This window comes from Bos mutus, chromosome 15, assembly GCF_027580195.1.
Source record: "Bos mutus isolate GX-2022 chromosome 15, NWIPB_WYAK_1.1, whole genome shotgun sequence".
NCBI lineage: Eukaryota > Metazoa > Chordata > Mammalia > Artiodactyla > Bovidae > Bos > Bos mutus.
Genome location: NC_091631.1, coordinates 20,374,851 through 20,389,486, shown reverse-complemented (window position 1 = coordinate 20,389,486; position 14,636 = coordinate 20,374,851). Strand labels below are relative to the sequence as shown.

Sequence of the window (14,636 nt, the reverse complement as noted above, 5' to 3'; positions counted from 1 at the left end):
ACTCTGCATTCAGTTGGGTATATCTTTCCCTTTCTTCTTTGCCTTTTGCCACTCTTTCCTCAGCTACTTGTAAGACCTCTTCCAAACAATCACTTTGCCTTCTTGTAAAACAATCACTTTCTTTTTCTTTGGGGTGCTTTTGGTCACCACCTCTTGTACATTGTTACTAACCTCTGTCCATAGTTCTTCAGGCACTCTGCCTACCAGATCCAATCCCTTGAGTCTATTTCACCAAATCATCATAAGGGATTTGATTTAGGTCATACCTGAATGGTCTAGTGGTTTTTCCTACTTTCTTCAATTTAAGCCTGAATTTTGCAATAAGGATCACATGATTTGAGCAACAGTCAGCTGCAGGTCTTGTTTTGCTGACTGTATAGAGCTTCTCCACCTTAAGCTGCAAAGAATATAATCAATCTGATTTCTGTACTGACCATTTGGTGATGTCCGTGTGTAGAGTCATCCCTTGTGTTGTTGGAAGAGGGAATTTGCTATGATGAGTGTGTTCTCTTGGCAAAACTCTCTTAGCCTTTGCCCTGCTTCATTTTTTACTCTAAAGCCAAACTTGTCTGTCACTCCAAGTATCTCTTTTTTCCTACATTTGCATTCCAATCCTCTATGATGAAAAGGACATCTTTTTTTGGTGTGTGTTCTAGAAGTTCTTATAGGTCTTCATGTGTGTGTATGTATGGTAAGTCGCTTCAGTCATGTCTGACTCTTTGCGACCCTGCGGACTATAGCCCTCCAGGCTCCTCTGTCTGTGGGATTCTCCAGGTGAGAATATTGGAGTGGGTTGCCATGCATTCCTCCAGGAATAGTCTTCACAGAACCATTCAACCTGTGCTTCTTCGGCAGTAGTGGTTGGGGCATAGACTTGGATTACTGTGATATAATGGTTTGCCTTGGAAACAAAAAGAAATCATTCTGTCATTTTGAGATTACATCCAAGTACTGACTTTTGGACTCTTTTGTTGACCGCGAGGGCTATTCTATTTCTTCTAAGAGATTTTTGTCCACAATAGTAGATTTAATGGTCATCTGAATTAAATTCTCCCATTCCCGATCATTTTAGTTCACTGATTCCTAAAATGTAGATGTTCACTCTTGCCATATCCTGCTTGACCACATCGAATTTACCTTGATTCACGGACCTAACAATCCAGGTTCCTATGCAATATTGATCTTTATAACATCAGACTCTTTACAACATCAGACTCTACTTTCATCACCAGACACATCCACACCTGAGAATTGTTTCTGCTTTGGTGGAACTTATATTAGATGTTGATAAATCTAATAAATAATCTCTAGAACAACCACTAAAATAATAGTAAAAGAACATATGTTAGTCGCTCAGTCATGTCCAACTCTTTGTGACCCCATGGACTATAGCCCACCAGGTTCCTCTGTCCATGGTATTTTCTAGGCAAGAAGAATACTATAGTGGGTAGTCATTCCTTCTCCAAGAGGTCTTTTCAACCCAGGGATTGAACATAGGTCTCCTGCATTGCAGGCAGATACTTTACCCTCTGAGTCACCAGGGAAGCCCCAAAAGAACATATAACTATCAAGATAATTGAGAGGAAGAAAACAAAATAATATACACAATAAATCCAAGAGAAGGGGAAAAAGAGAATACAGAATATAGGCTAGATGGAACACACTGAAATCAAACAGCAACATGTTAGATTTAAACCCCGAAATATCAATAATTATGTTATAGGTAAGTGGACTAAATACTTCAGTTAAAAGACATGAGTTGTCTTTTAATTGTGATAGAAAACATATGCTATAATAAAAAAAAAAGCTATATGCTTTCAATATAAAAATAAAATGTTTAAAGATAAAAATTATGCAAACAAAAATTTGAGACAAAGTCAAAACAAACTTTAAGTCAAAAAAAAAGAAATTATTTGGGGTAAAGTGTAACATTCTATAATAATGTAAGGTTTAATTTATCAAAAACATATAACAATTCTAAAATTGTATGCACCTAACTTTTGTTGCTCCTTAGTCGCTCAGTTGTGTCTGACTCTTTCATAACCCCATGGACTGTAGCCCACTAGGCCCCTCTGTCCGTGGAATTCTCCAGGCAAGAATACGGGAGTAAATTTCCATGCCTTTCTCTGAGGGAGCTTTTATTTATTTCTCTAAAATATCAGTAAGTGTAACCAAGAATTGAAAATTCAATTATCAAACTTGACCTAATAGATAGAACACTGTGCCCCCAAACTGCAGAATACATATTCTTTTCAAATACATATGGATCACTTATAAAAACTTCAAAATTCGCTTTAGTCCATAAAGCAAATCTCAACAAATATTAGAGTTGAAATCATACCAATAATGTTCTTCAACCACAATGAAATTAATATAGAAGTCAAACACACACATGCACCAACCAGAAATATTTCATATATTTAGATATTAAGAAATATAATTCTGAAATTCATGGATCAAAAATTACAACAAAATGGAAACTATAATAGAAATATAACATTAAAATTGGTAGAATGAAGCTAAAGGCATGCTTCAAGGTAAATTTATATCCTTAAAAGTATATATCATAAAAGAAGAAAGGCTGAAAACCATCAGTGAATACAAGCCTTGCAAAGAGTAGGATTTTAGGTAGAAAAATGAAGTAAAGATTTTGGTCAAGAAAACCTGCAGATGCCAAGTCTAGTCACCCTGTACGCATGCATGCTGTCACTTCGGTCGTGTCCAACTCTATGAGACCCCATGAACTGTAGCCCACCAGGCTCCTCTGTCCATGGGATTCTCCAGGCAAGAATATTGGGTTGGGTTGCCATGCCTTTCTCCAGAGGGTCTTCCTGATCCATGGTTTGAATCTGGGTATCCTGCACTGCAGGCAGATTCTTTACGGTCTGAGTCACTAGGAAAGCCCAGTGTGAGCCTGGATAAGTACAGGGAGGTTCTGAAACAAGAAAAGAGTGTGGCGGGTCTGCCAGTTGATGCTTCGCAGGGAACCTAACTTAGTTGGAAACTAGCAAACACTGAAGAATTGTCAGTCTGTGAGTGAGATGTTCAGAGTCATATTTCAAAAGCATATCACCAGGGAAGTGTATTCAGGATGAAATACTTTCTCCTAAAGTGAAGGTGAAAGTGTTAGTCACTCACTCGTGCCCAACTCTTTGCGACCCCATGGACTGCAGCCCACCAGGCTCCTCTGTTTTTGAGGGATTTTCCAGGCAAGGACACTGGAGTGGATAGCCATTTCCTACTCTTTCTCCCTATAATATACTTATCATCCTCCTTTTATTGTAGTGATTTGTTTAATATCTCTCTTCTCTGTTAGATTCTGTTAGGGCAGTTCTGTGAGGTGAGAACATGTACCTGTATTTTCAGTATTGTATCCCCAGTGCCTAGGATAGTTCTTGGAATACAGAAAATTCTCAGCAAGTAGCTGTACATTAATAAAGGTTGACAGAAAAGAGAGAGGCAGAAATCAGTTAGAAAAACCACTGTGATAGTCAGGCACAGTTTTGGGTTGACACATGTGAAGGGTTATAATCATCCAGCAGACAGTGAGGGTCTTGAAATGTATATATGAATGCTCAGACTAGCTCCCTCTCTATTTTCTTATTTCTGTTAATCACAGTCCTTCATTCATGCATTCATTCAGTCATTCATTCAACAACCTTCTATTGATTGTCTAGACGGTAAAGAATCCACCTACAATGCAGGAGACCTGGGTTCAATCCCTGGGTTGGGAAGATCCCCTGGAGGAGGGCATGGCAACCCACTCCAGTATTCCTGCCTGGAGAATCCCCATTGACAGAGCAGCCTGGTGGGCAACAGTCCATGGGGTCGCAAAGAGTCGGACACAACCAAGTGACTAAACACAGCACAGCAATGCACTATATACAACACATGTACCAGATATGTTCTGGCCCTGGAGGTATAGATGTGAATTAAAATTTTTTTCCTGCTGAAATGGAGTTCACAGTCTAATGGGACAATTCAGGAAATAAATACACTTGGGACAGGCAGTAATAAACGCCTTGAAGAAAAACAAAGCAGGGAAAGAGAGTGACAGATTATAAGCACACTTAGCAAATGTGAAACAAACCAGACTGGCTAGAACAGGGCAAGGGAGGGGAGAAAGGTGTCAGGGAGATGCCATGGGCCTTGTAAAGTAAGACCTTTTAGCATCTAGTAAAGACTTTGCTCTCACTCTAAAGGAAATAAAAATCCATTGGCATATTTGGAGCTGAGGACGCTGCCCATGATCTGACTTATTAATATGAATGTATCCTGCTGGTCGTTATGTGGAGAATGGATCGTAAGGGGACAGGGGAGAAGGAGACAGACAAGTCAGGAAGATAACCTGTGGCAGTCAACGTAACTGCCTGAATTCTGTTCTCATACAATTCCATATACTATAACCTAATAATACATCTACCATTGGTCTTCTCCCCACATCACCCAATTTTAGAACTTCGTTACCTACTACTTTCACTATGATAATACAAGATAGACATTCTAGTTTTGGGGATACAAGTTTGAAGATTGTAGGTGTAGGATTTCCTACTCATACCTTGAATAGCTTTATAGACAATACTGAATAAAACAGAATGATAAGTAGAACATTTTTTAAAATGTAAATTAAGCAGCATAATTGAAGGTTTGGGTACCTCATTGCAGTAAGTGGAACAAAAATTAATCATAAAATGCTTATTTGAAAGCCTTTATAATTTTTGAATTAATACACATTTATGGATATAAACCTAATCCTTTGGAATGCTTGATTTTGACTTTGTTTCAAAAAAGCAGGTGCAATTAGATTATGTGTTCATTTTATTTCAGTTCACAGAGAACATGTGGGACTTAATTTTTAAATATAACAAAATGTAAACTGGTAATAATATCAGCCAAAATCAGGATATTAACTCTTCTAATTAAAAAAAATTTATAAGCATATCTCTGCATCTCTGGAACACAATAATTTCAGGTTCTTAAATGCATGCTCTCATATAGTATAAAAGAGCTAAAGGTAATGCTTAAAATTGAGCATTTCAACAGTGAGTAACTGTAATATAACCTAAGAGGAGATTTATTTCCTGGGAAGCTTAATTGGATTTACTGAATATCACAGGCAATTACTATGTTTACATTTGCTTTTATTGGGAAGCATTCTAGAAATAAGAATTTGAGTGTAGCAATTTAAACAGCCCCCTTTCCTTAAAAAGACAGAGTTTGCTATTATCAAAACTGATCGGCACATTCACTGTCTCTACAAAGACTGTGTTGATGTGTGATAAACAAAATAAGAATGTTCTAATCAAATAAGATGGTTATAGATTACCATCAACTATATGCAAAACTACATAAATGATTTAATAAAGTAATAAATCATATGCTATTGACTACTCAAAATCAATGTCTTTCAATTTTTAATTTTTCTACAAATTATAATTATGGAGACATGATCATTATTTTTTCGCTTAAAGAATTTCTCATTACTACTAATTTACCTTTCTCTGAAAAGCAGAAGATTATAATAGTTCTGCCAGCTAGTGCCTCTGAACCTGTTACCAAGAGAGAAAAAACTTGAATGCGGGAACAAGCATGTCAGTTCTTTCAAGCTTCATTTCTTATATTCTATTAATATCAAGAAGGAAAAAACCTTACAAAAATTGACCAATGCAGTATAGTTTGGATTTATGTTCTATTGGAAGAGTAAGTATAAAAAACTGAGTACCAAATGCTTAGGGTTTCTTCCATGCCAATTGTAGCCAGACTTAATTACAGTAGGAGTAGGAGGATGGATTTTATAGCAATTGTAAAAATGTAAATAAGAATTTAAAACTGATTCAGGAATTACATCTTATAAATGAAGCTTTGATTTTAATTTAAACAATTCTCATAGGGTATAATACACATTATCAGGATGTTCTGCCTTTGTTATGATTGAAATAGCAGTGATAACTTCAGGAAACCCTGGGACAGAAGCACCTGTTTCTTTTCAAATTACCTCTCCTAATGATTATAATAATTTTATGCACTAGATAAATTTAAAACGTAAATATTACAATATTTTAAAGTTTAAGTTATTAGATTGAAACATCTTTAAAGTAGAAGTGGAATATCTGCACCAAATATAGCATATCCTTACCTATTCTAGTCTAAACGTTCCTACTAATAAAGCATTCACATGAAAATGCTTTTCATAACATATGCTGATTTTTGTCCTTTTGCACATATAATATTCAATCATCAAAATTTTAAAAATAAACAATATACAAAAATTTTAAACTGTTAAATCAATATCAATACTTAACAACTGTTAATGTTTTGATATCTTTCCTTCAGGTCACCTGCCCATCTGGTAGGTTATCTATTTTCTTTAGTTTTTCTATAAAAAACTATAAAAACAATAAATGTATTTTATTACTTGCTTTCTTAGTAGAAGGAAAGCTCATGAGACATTAAAGTAAATTTTAAATTTTTTTTAAAAAGAACTTTTAAATATCTGTTCTCATTGGAAAGAATGAAGTACATGCCAAGTTGAGTCATGAAGAGAAATGTCAGTGTGATCTGCGGCAGCTGCTTGCTTCCCTGGGAAGGCAGGGGCTGGTTAGGAGTACAGTAGCTAGCAAACCCCTCAGCGCTCCACAAAGTCACTAGTGGGAAAAGAACAAAGGCCTTTCCAATGCAACTAACACAGATGTGCCCAAAGGCAAACTGTCAGAAGCAGTTAAGATGACAGCTACTCACAGTTCATTATTTCCTTCTCACAGGTCACTGGGTGACAAGCTGGGTCAGTGTGCTTTGTCGGCTGTCCCAGTCCTTCCCCACCCCCCATTCAATTTAAATAAGGGGACAGGGCTCCATTGGATAAACTAAGGTAAACAACACATTCCACATACTCAAAGATGCCAGAATATGGCATCTATTTTTACTTTGGACTAAACTTAGACTTAAATGTACACACAACTTACTTTACCCAAGTAAGAAGAGAGCTGCATTGCTGTATCTCACTAATAGAGGAAGCGAAATGTTTTCAAGCAAACAAAAAATATAACCTATTATGTACTAAGAATCTTACATGAAAGGCATAACACAGTAGAAGATTTTCCTTTCTCTTCAATGGAAAAAAGAAATTTTTCACATTAAAAAAAAGATAAAAAATTAGTTGCTTTCTGTAAGTGTTTGGAATGTAAATGAAATGAAATGATTCTGTAGATGACCTGGTTTGTGATGATTGTTGTAGTTTTTTAAGGCTATAATTCAAAATAATATACCAATCAAAATGGAAATAGTTTAATTAAATCTTTTATGATGTAATACACATAAATGTGTATTACACATAAATGACAATGACAATATGGCTACTCATATGATGACGTTCTATTCTGTTATGAAATTAATACAATAAAAGTTACTAGGAATGAGGAATAAAACAGTGGCTAAGAACATTGTCTCTAGATCCAAGTGGATATGGATTCAAATCCCATCTCTCCCATTAACTAGCTGTATGACTGGACACATCCTGAAACCTCTCTGAGCCATAGTGGCTACATATTTATGGATAATAATAGTGCCTCCATCATCAGGTTATTATACAATAAGTAGATCAGTCTATCACATTGTTACAAGAATAAATAAGTACTTAGAATAGCAGTTGGCATATGCTAAGTATTCAACAAATGACAGCTCTTACATGTCACCAAATTTAGTATATACAAAACTGAACCAAACCACCACTCAAGGTGTGAAATCCTTGGTTAATCATGACAAGTTATAGTTATGTTATTAGAAAGAGGATTTTTAAAATCTCAAATCCATTCAAGTTCAAGCCTCTAAATCAGTAAATCTAAGAAATCAGGGGTTTACACTCTCCCTTAATATTTTCTTCCTTTTATTTAGTCTTCACTGAAAGCTGCATATATTGATATATCTTTTATCACTGTATTTCTAAACTATTCCACCCTATTTAAAGATTGCTTTCTAAGATATCCAGTCAAAATAATAGGCCCCATTTGAAAGGCTAAAAATGTGGAATAATCATTAAGATGAGAACATGAATGGTCAGGCAGAACAATATAGAGGCTAAGAGGAACACTTAAAGTATGAATAGACCTGCCTTAAATTGCCATTAACAGCTGGAAGCTTCAGCCAAATAACTTGTTCTCTCTATACCTATATTTCCTTATCAGTAAAACAGAGATTAATACCTCTGTTTTACATACTGTAATGGAGCAGGACCCTATGGGATCTTCCTATGATAGACCCTTCCCCTCCATATCCTCTGTTTCAGTTCTCTGAAGTACCTAGATAATAGTATCTGGAACACATTTCCTGACTTGTTTTTTAGATGTTAAACCCCCACCAAATGGAAGATATTAGTTTCCTGATGACCATGAGGAGGTAGTTCCCAGACCTACTGGAGCCAGAGAATTGAAAATATGACACCACCCTGTTACTTCACTATCAACCAAATCAAAGAATTGTGTGCAAACTGATCACATATTTTCAATTCCCCTCCCTCACCTGGCCTTTAACAATGTTTTCCTGAAACCTATCGGAGGGTTTGAGCATTAGCTGCCCTGGACGCCTTGCTTGGCGCCCTGCATTAATGCTGCACTTTGTTTTGCCACAACTTTCCCGATGGCTCAGACGGCAAAGTGTCTGCCTACAATGCGGGAGACCCGGGTTCCGTCCCTGGGTTGGGAAGAGCTCCTGGAGAAGGAAATGGCAACCCACTCCAGTATTCTTGCCTGGAAAATCCCATAGATGGAGGAGCCTGGTAGGCTACAGTCCCTAGGGTCACAAAGAGTCGGACACGACTGAGTGACTTCACTTTCTTTCTTTTCTTTCTTTCTTGCTTTGCCACAACCCAGTGACAGCAGGTGGGCTTTACTGCATCTAGGCAAGTGGACCCAAGTTTGGTTTGGTAACAATTCCTCATAGGTTACTGGAAAATATGGCACACAAAGCACTTAAGCAAAGTCAGTATATGTTACTAATTATCAAATGCTATCTTCCCTTTTCATATATTACCTGCTAGTAACTACCTACTTCTGTGTCTTTCCCCAAATTTGGCTACTTCTGATTCTCTCCTTCCTTGGCTACTTCTAAGGAAGTTCACACATTTATATCATTTTATTCTTTTCAATTATATATGCTTCTTTCAGACTATTTTCTAGTTAATGTTTTCCCTAGTATTCTATTTTTTTCCCAATTTCCACAACTTGTATTATGCACATTATTTCTTTATTTTTTGCAGTGATATTATTTCATAAAATCATTAATAAGAGAAAAACAATGTGATGCCTTTTTTAAAGCTGTGATAATATAATGCACTGATTCTCTTATATTTGGAAAATATGCAAACCTAACAAGACAACCTAAGATTCAAAGCAGTCAATAGGTCAAGTTCAATACCATGTTCTAATTTTGCCCAACAACTCCTTCCAAAATGGGAGGAAAGTAATTGCTCTAAGTACTAACTGTTTATTCAAGATAACTTTGTTAAGGAACAGAAAGAGGAGAGAAACAGAAATTACACCTATTGTGGTAAATTGTGGGGGTGGAGAAAAGAATACACATAAATCCTGTGGCTTAGAAAAAAAAAAAAAAAGAAGGCTGGAAAAGTCGCTGTATCCTGAGACACAAACCCTGAGGAACCCTCTCTAAGAAAATGGCCCTAGGAAATTTCTTATTAAATAAAATCCAAAATATATTTACCAGTCAATTTCTATTGACTAAAAAATCACACATCTAAATACAAATTCCATTAAAAATTCTTTTCTACCCTCATTTGTTTTCAGAACATTTTCACAACTCTACCTATTGAGTACTTACTACATTCCTGAAATTTAAAGTCATCTCATTTCATTCTAACAACTCAAACAAGTACTGTGGTAAATTAACTGTGATTAACAGCTTCATTGTTTATTTGTCTCACATTGCCTAATACAGTACTGTATTCTTTTCTCCTAAGTTTCATAATCAGACTACACTGCTTCAAGGAAGATACAACAGAAAACATTAAAAAAAAAAAAACAAACAAACTACCCAAAGCCCCAAGCCCTCAAAAAAAAAAATCCAGGTTGAGGAAGCTATAGGGAAGTAGATGAATTAGCACTTTGGTTCTTGCACAGTGACCCAGGAGGGCAGCATGAGACAAACACAAAAACCCCATATAGGTTTTGGAAATCTGAGGGCAGGAGGAAACTGTGCCTCCTGGAATAGAACCCAGGATAATGATGAACCCCCAGCACTATCTCAAGAAGAGTAGAGTAAAAATGGCTGCTGAGTGAACCTACAGAGACAGACCGACGACGACCTCATAGAACAGCATTTTAATTCCTCAGCGCTCCGGTGTTTTACATGAAAACTTCAAAGACTGTTCCTAAGGGATTTATGTCCTGGTGACCCAGATAGAAAGTGGCCTAGATGTGTAGCTGAAGCCTTGTGATTGTGTCGGGGAGCATCAGAGAGTTGAGAACCTTATGTTCAAGTGGAAAGCAAACACTGGAGGAGGAGGTCCTGGAACACAGGTTTTCATACAGATTCAGGACACCCCCATACTGTAAAACAGTAAGATACTAAGCTTGTTATTTCGTTTGCATCCTATCTTACTTGAAACAACAAAATCAAAGGATTTGAGGGATAAATACTTTAGAGAGACAATAAATTGAAGGGGCAATTTTTATCAAGAAAAAAATATTTCCCTCCTATTGAACACTGAGGCAGGAATACATAATTTAAGAATATAAGATAGCTTTTAATTGAAATAAAGTTACATTGCACACTTTAAACTTACACAGTGTTATTAATATGTGCCAACTATGTCTCAATAAAGATGAAAAAACTTTGTAAAAAAGAAAATCTTTTTTCATGCAATTGACATTTCTATATACCATTAGAATATTTAAACTTAGGTATATCTTGAACTTCACTGAGTATAAGAACTATATTACTCCTTTAAGAGTACTTCAATCAATAGTTAATTTCAAACAAGTGTCTATTGAAATTGCAGTTTATAAAGTCATTTTGTGCTTGACAACACCAAGCCCTAGAAAAATAATAATAATAAACCTTAGTTTTCCAGTTAAATGAAGAAGACCAAAGGAATAGTATCCATTTTCCAGTCAAGGATGATTTTCAATCAGTTAGCAAAATAATTGATGTTAGTTTTATTCTAGTGATGGAATTATATCAATTTATTAAATTATCACTACTTAAGACCATCTGTCATGCACTTAGCCCTAGGTCTAACCCAATATTCTTCTTGTGGAACATAGAAAGGATTGTCTATGAGTGTGCCCTTCTTTAAGACCTTTTGATATTTTCACAACTGGGTATATATGCTCTGCACTGCCTTATACTAATTATGTTATTTCAGAATATTTCCATGAGATCCCAGGACAGTAATCCTTCTAAGTATACTTATATTAATAGACAATATCATACATCAGTCTTCAATGAAATACACATAAATGTCTCCTCTCTTTATCAAATGTGACCCGAAAACAACGTGCTTAAGAGCCAAAGGGCTTTTGAGATATTTCAATAATCTTCAAGAAATCAATCTTACATGAAACTGAAGGAAAACATCGAATGTCATTGAGCAATAAAGCTCCATTCTGTCAGTGCCCTACCTCTGAGCAGAAGCCTTAGGATGTTTCTCTTCCAGTTTCTTCACCAGGGCCACTGTCAGCTGCCCTGTCTCCCCAAGAGAACCTTCTGGCATTAAGTGGGTGTCTGAAGGCTTTGGCAGCTGCTTCAAATCAGGGATACTGGCACTTTTTTGCAGAACCTAATAAAGGAAATATAGGAATTATGTAGCTAATTTTCACTGAGTGGAAATGTCTAAACTATATATGCCAAAAAATTTAACAGTGCACATTTCATGGTTCCTTCAGCCTTCTTCATCCAGCACATAAACCTTTGGTATGTGGTGAGAACAAAAGAAGGCAGTCCTAAGAAAAGCTAGTGTGTCACCATTTATTTAACAAAAAGAATGCTTACATAAATATACACATAGATATTTACATAAATATAAGAATATAAATAGATGTTTATGTATGGATATGATTTTAAATATCAATAACACTAATTTGTGAATTCATTCTTTCCTCTTGAAAACAACCCAAACATTTTTCCTCTTTTCAAAATATCTTTCAGAGATCTAGCTCTGTCTTGCCTCTGGCTCACTACACTGACCTCTTCTGCTAAGCTGCTGCCATGCTCCTGATGATCTGCGGTCCAGGCACCGTGGTGAAGGTGATACTCTGTCTGGGTCACATCTACTTGCACATTTAGCTCCTCTAGGTAGGTCAGAACAAACTGAGGATAAGCCTGTAGGGAATGGAAAAAACAAAACAAAACAGTACTATCAGCCTTGTCAGCAACAGCCAAAAATCTATACAACTGGAATGATGGGAGGATAAATTAGATTAATACGAAAAAAATCTGGCTAATAAGTTTTGTACTTTATTGTCAATTTCAGATCAAAATCAAGACAAATAACTTGCATACGAAGATTTCTAATTTGTTGTTTGATCTGATCAAGTTTGACTCGGTTGCTAAATACTAAAGTCATCCTATATATTGACAATAATGGCTAACATTTATTGAGTTATTTCTACATAAAAGGTAAATGTATTATGTACATGTAATTTGCAGTTGCTCTATTTGGGGGGAGTATTCAATTCTGCTCTGGAAGACAACAAAACAAATAGGATGGATGAGCTTCATTAGCCACAGGAAGTATAGATAAGTAAGTTAGTAACCTGAGAAGTGTCAGGCAGAAAGTAATTAGAGCATGTCTATGAACATAGATCGGAGAAGGCAATGGCACCCCACTCCAGTACTCTCGCATGGAAAATTCCATGGACAGAGGAGCCTGGTAGGCTGCAGTCCATGGGGTCTCGAAGAGTCGGACACGACTGAACGACTTCACTTTCACTTTTCACTTTCATGCATTGGAGAAGGAAGTGGCAGCCCACTCCAGTGTTCTTGCCTGGAGAATCCCAGGGACGGGTGAGCCTGGTGGGCTGCCGTCTATGGGGTCGCACAGAGTCGGACACGACTGAATCGACTTAGCAGCAGCAGCAGCAGCAGATGTAAATTAAGCATGAGACACACAATCGTGAGATCTTTAACTGACCACCCATTGCTGACTCTCATTTTGGATCCTCTGCTGGATAAAATCCACAGCTGCCCATAGGCCACCTGGGGAACACAGCTATTGACCAAGTGTACCTGCCACCAGCTGTCTCCCAGATCAAGTGTGAGTCAGTATCTCACCTACATTTCATCTGTTAGGCCCAATTTCAACTCTGGTCCTGGGAACCACATCAACAGCAGAGAAGGGTGATGCCACACTGAGAGAGGATGCATCTATATCAGAGATTCAGGTAATGTGGCCCTTCAACCCACCTGTACTTTATGCATATTAACCTAGCCCATCTCTTTCTCCATACATTGTACTTGATGTTTTAAATGGATTAAATAAACTGTAATCTGGACATTTTCTGTTCCATGAACTCAAGGATAGCCTATCAAGGCACACACTTGAAGTCTACCAGTACATCAGAGTAATTTCCCTCATAATAACATATTTACATTTTAATCCTTGAAATAACCCTTTGAAAGGTGTGACTATTGTTCCCGTTATAAAGACAAGGAAGCCAAAATAGGGAGGGTAAAGCAACTCGTTCCTCCAGCTTGTTGACTACTTCATAAAGCTTAGATATGTTGCCTAAAGTATTACATAAACTTCTTTTTTAAACTGTGCAACTCAAGTTTTAACAAAAAGTATGAGGAAGCATTCACTGGATAATTAAAGAGTACTAAAGTCCTTACATTATTCTAGAAAAAGCAATATTAAATAACTTTGAACTTTGTTACAAAATCTCTAACTAAATATGAATGCTCTAAATTAGGTTGTGGTAATGAAACCAAAACCCTATGTATATACTGAAAAATACTGAACAGCATACTTCAATTCTGTGGTATGTTAATTATATTTCAATAAAGCTATTTTTAATGTAAGAGATTCAATTAAAAATAGAAATACAGAGTATATCTCAAGAATAAGCAGATAAAAAAAGAGGGAGGTTTTCAGAAAAAGGAAGAAAGGTAAAAACAATATGAATTAAAAATACAGTAAATAGAAATTTTTATTAAATTAAGAAATGACTATCTAAATATGCATTTGAGAGGAAGAGACTGTTTCTCATTAGCATATTTTTTCAAATATTAATTGTTATCATGTGAATTTATGCTTTTATTAAAAAATACATTTTAAAAGGCCCAATTTAAAATAGTGTCTTTGTGGTGTATACTAACAAGATAATCTTGGAAAAAATTTTTGAATCATTGTGCTAAATCATTTCAGTCATGTCCAACTCTTTGCGACCCCATGGACCACAGCCTGCCAAGGCTCCTTTGACCATAGCATTCTCCAGGCAAGAATACTGAAGTGGGTTGCCATGCACTTCTCCAGGGGATCTTCCAGACCCAGGGACTGAAGTGGATTCGCTTAGGTCTCCTGCACGGGCGGGCAGCTTCTTTTGCCACTACTGCCACCTGGAAAGTCCTTTGAATCACTAAGCTAACACAAAATCATTACAAACCCCGTTTGTACGGAGTTGCACAAA

The 14,636-nt window shown here is 36.4% G+C and overlaps 1 protein-coding gene across 4 annotated transcripts in view; it reads right to left on the bottom strand.

Annotated features, from left to right (window-relative positions):
* The window catches only part of DCDC1 (doublecortin domain containing 1), a 473,661-nt gene that overhangs the window by 168,921 nt on the left and 290,104 nt on the right, over window positions 1–14,636 (bottom strand). For all 4 annotated transcript variants that reach the window (XM_070383604.1, XM_070383606.1, XM_070383608.1 and 1 more), the window contains 2 exons: window positions 12,196–12,330; window positions 11,631–11,788 (listed from right to left, as the gene is read on the bottom strand). In XM_070383604.1, coding sequence (XP_070239705.1) covers window positions 11,631–11,788; window positions 12,196–12,330 — 293 coding nt within the window. The remainder of the gene's footprint in view (window positions 1–11,630; window positions 11,789–12,195; window positions 12,331–14,636) is intronic.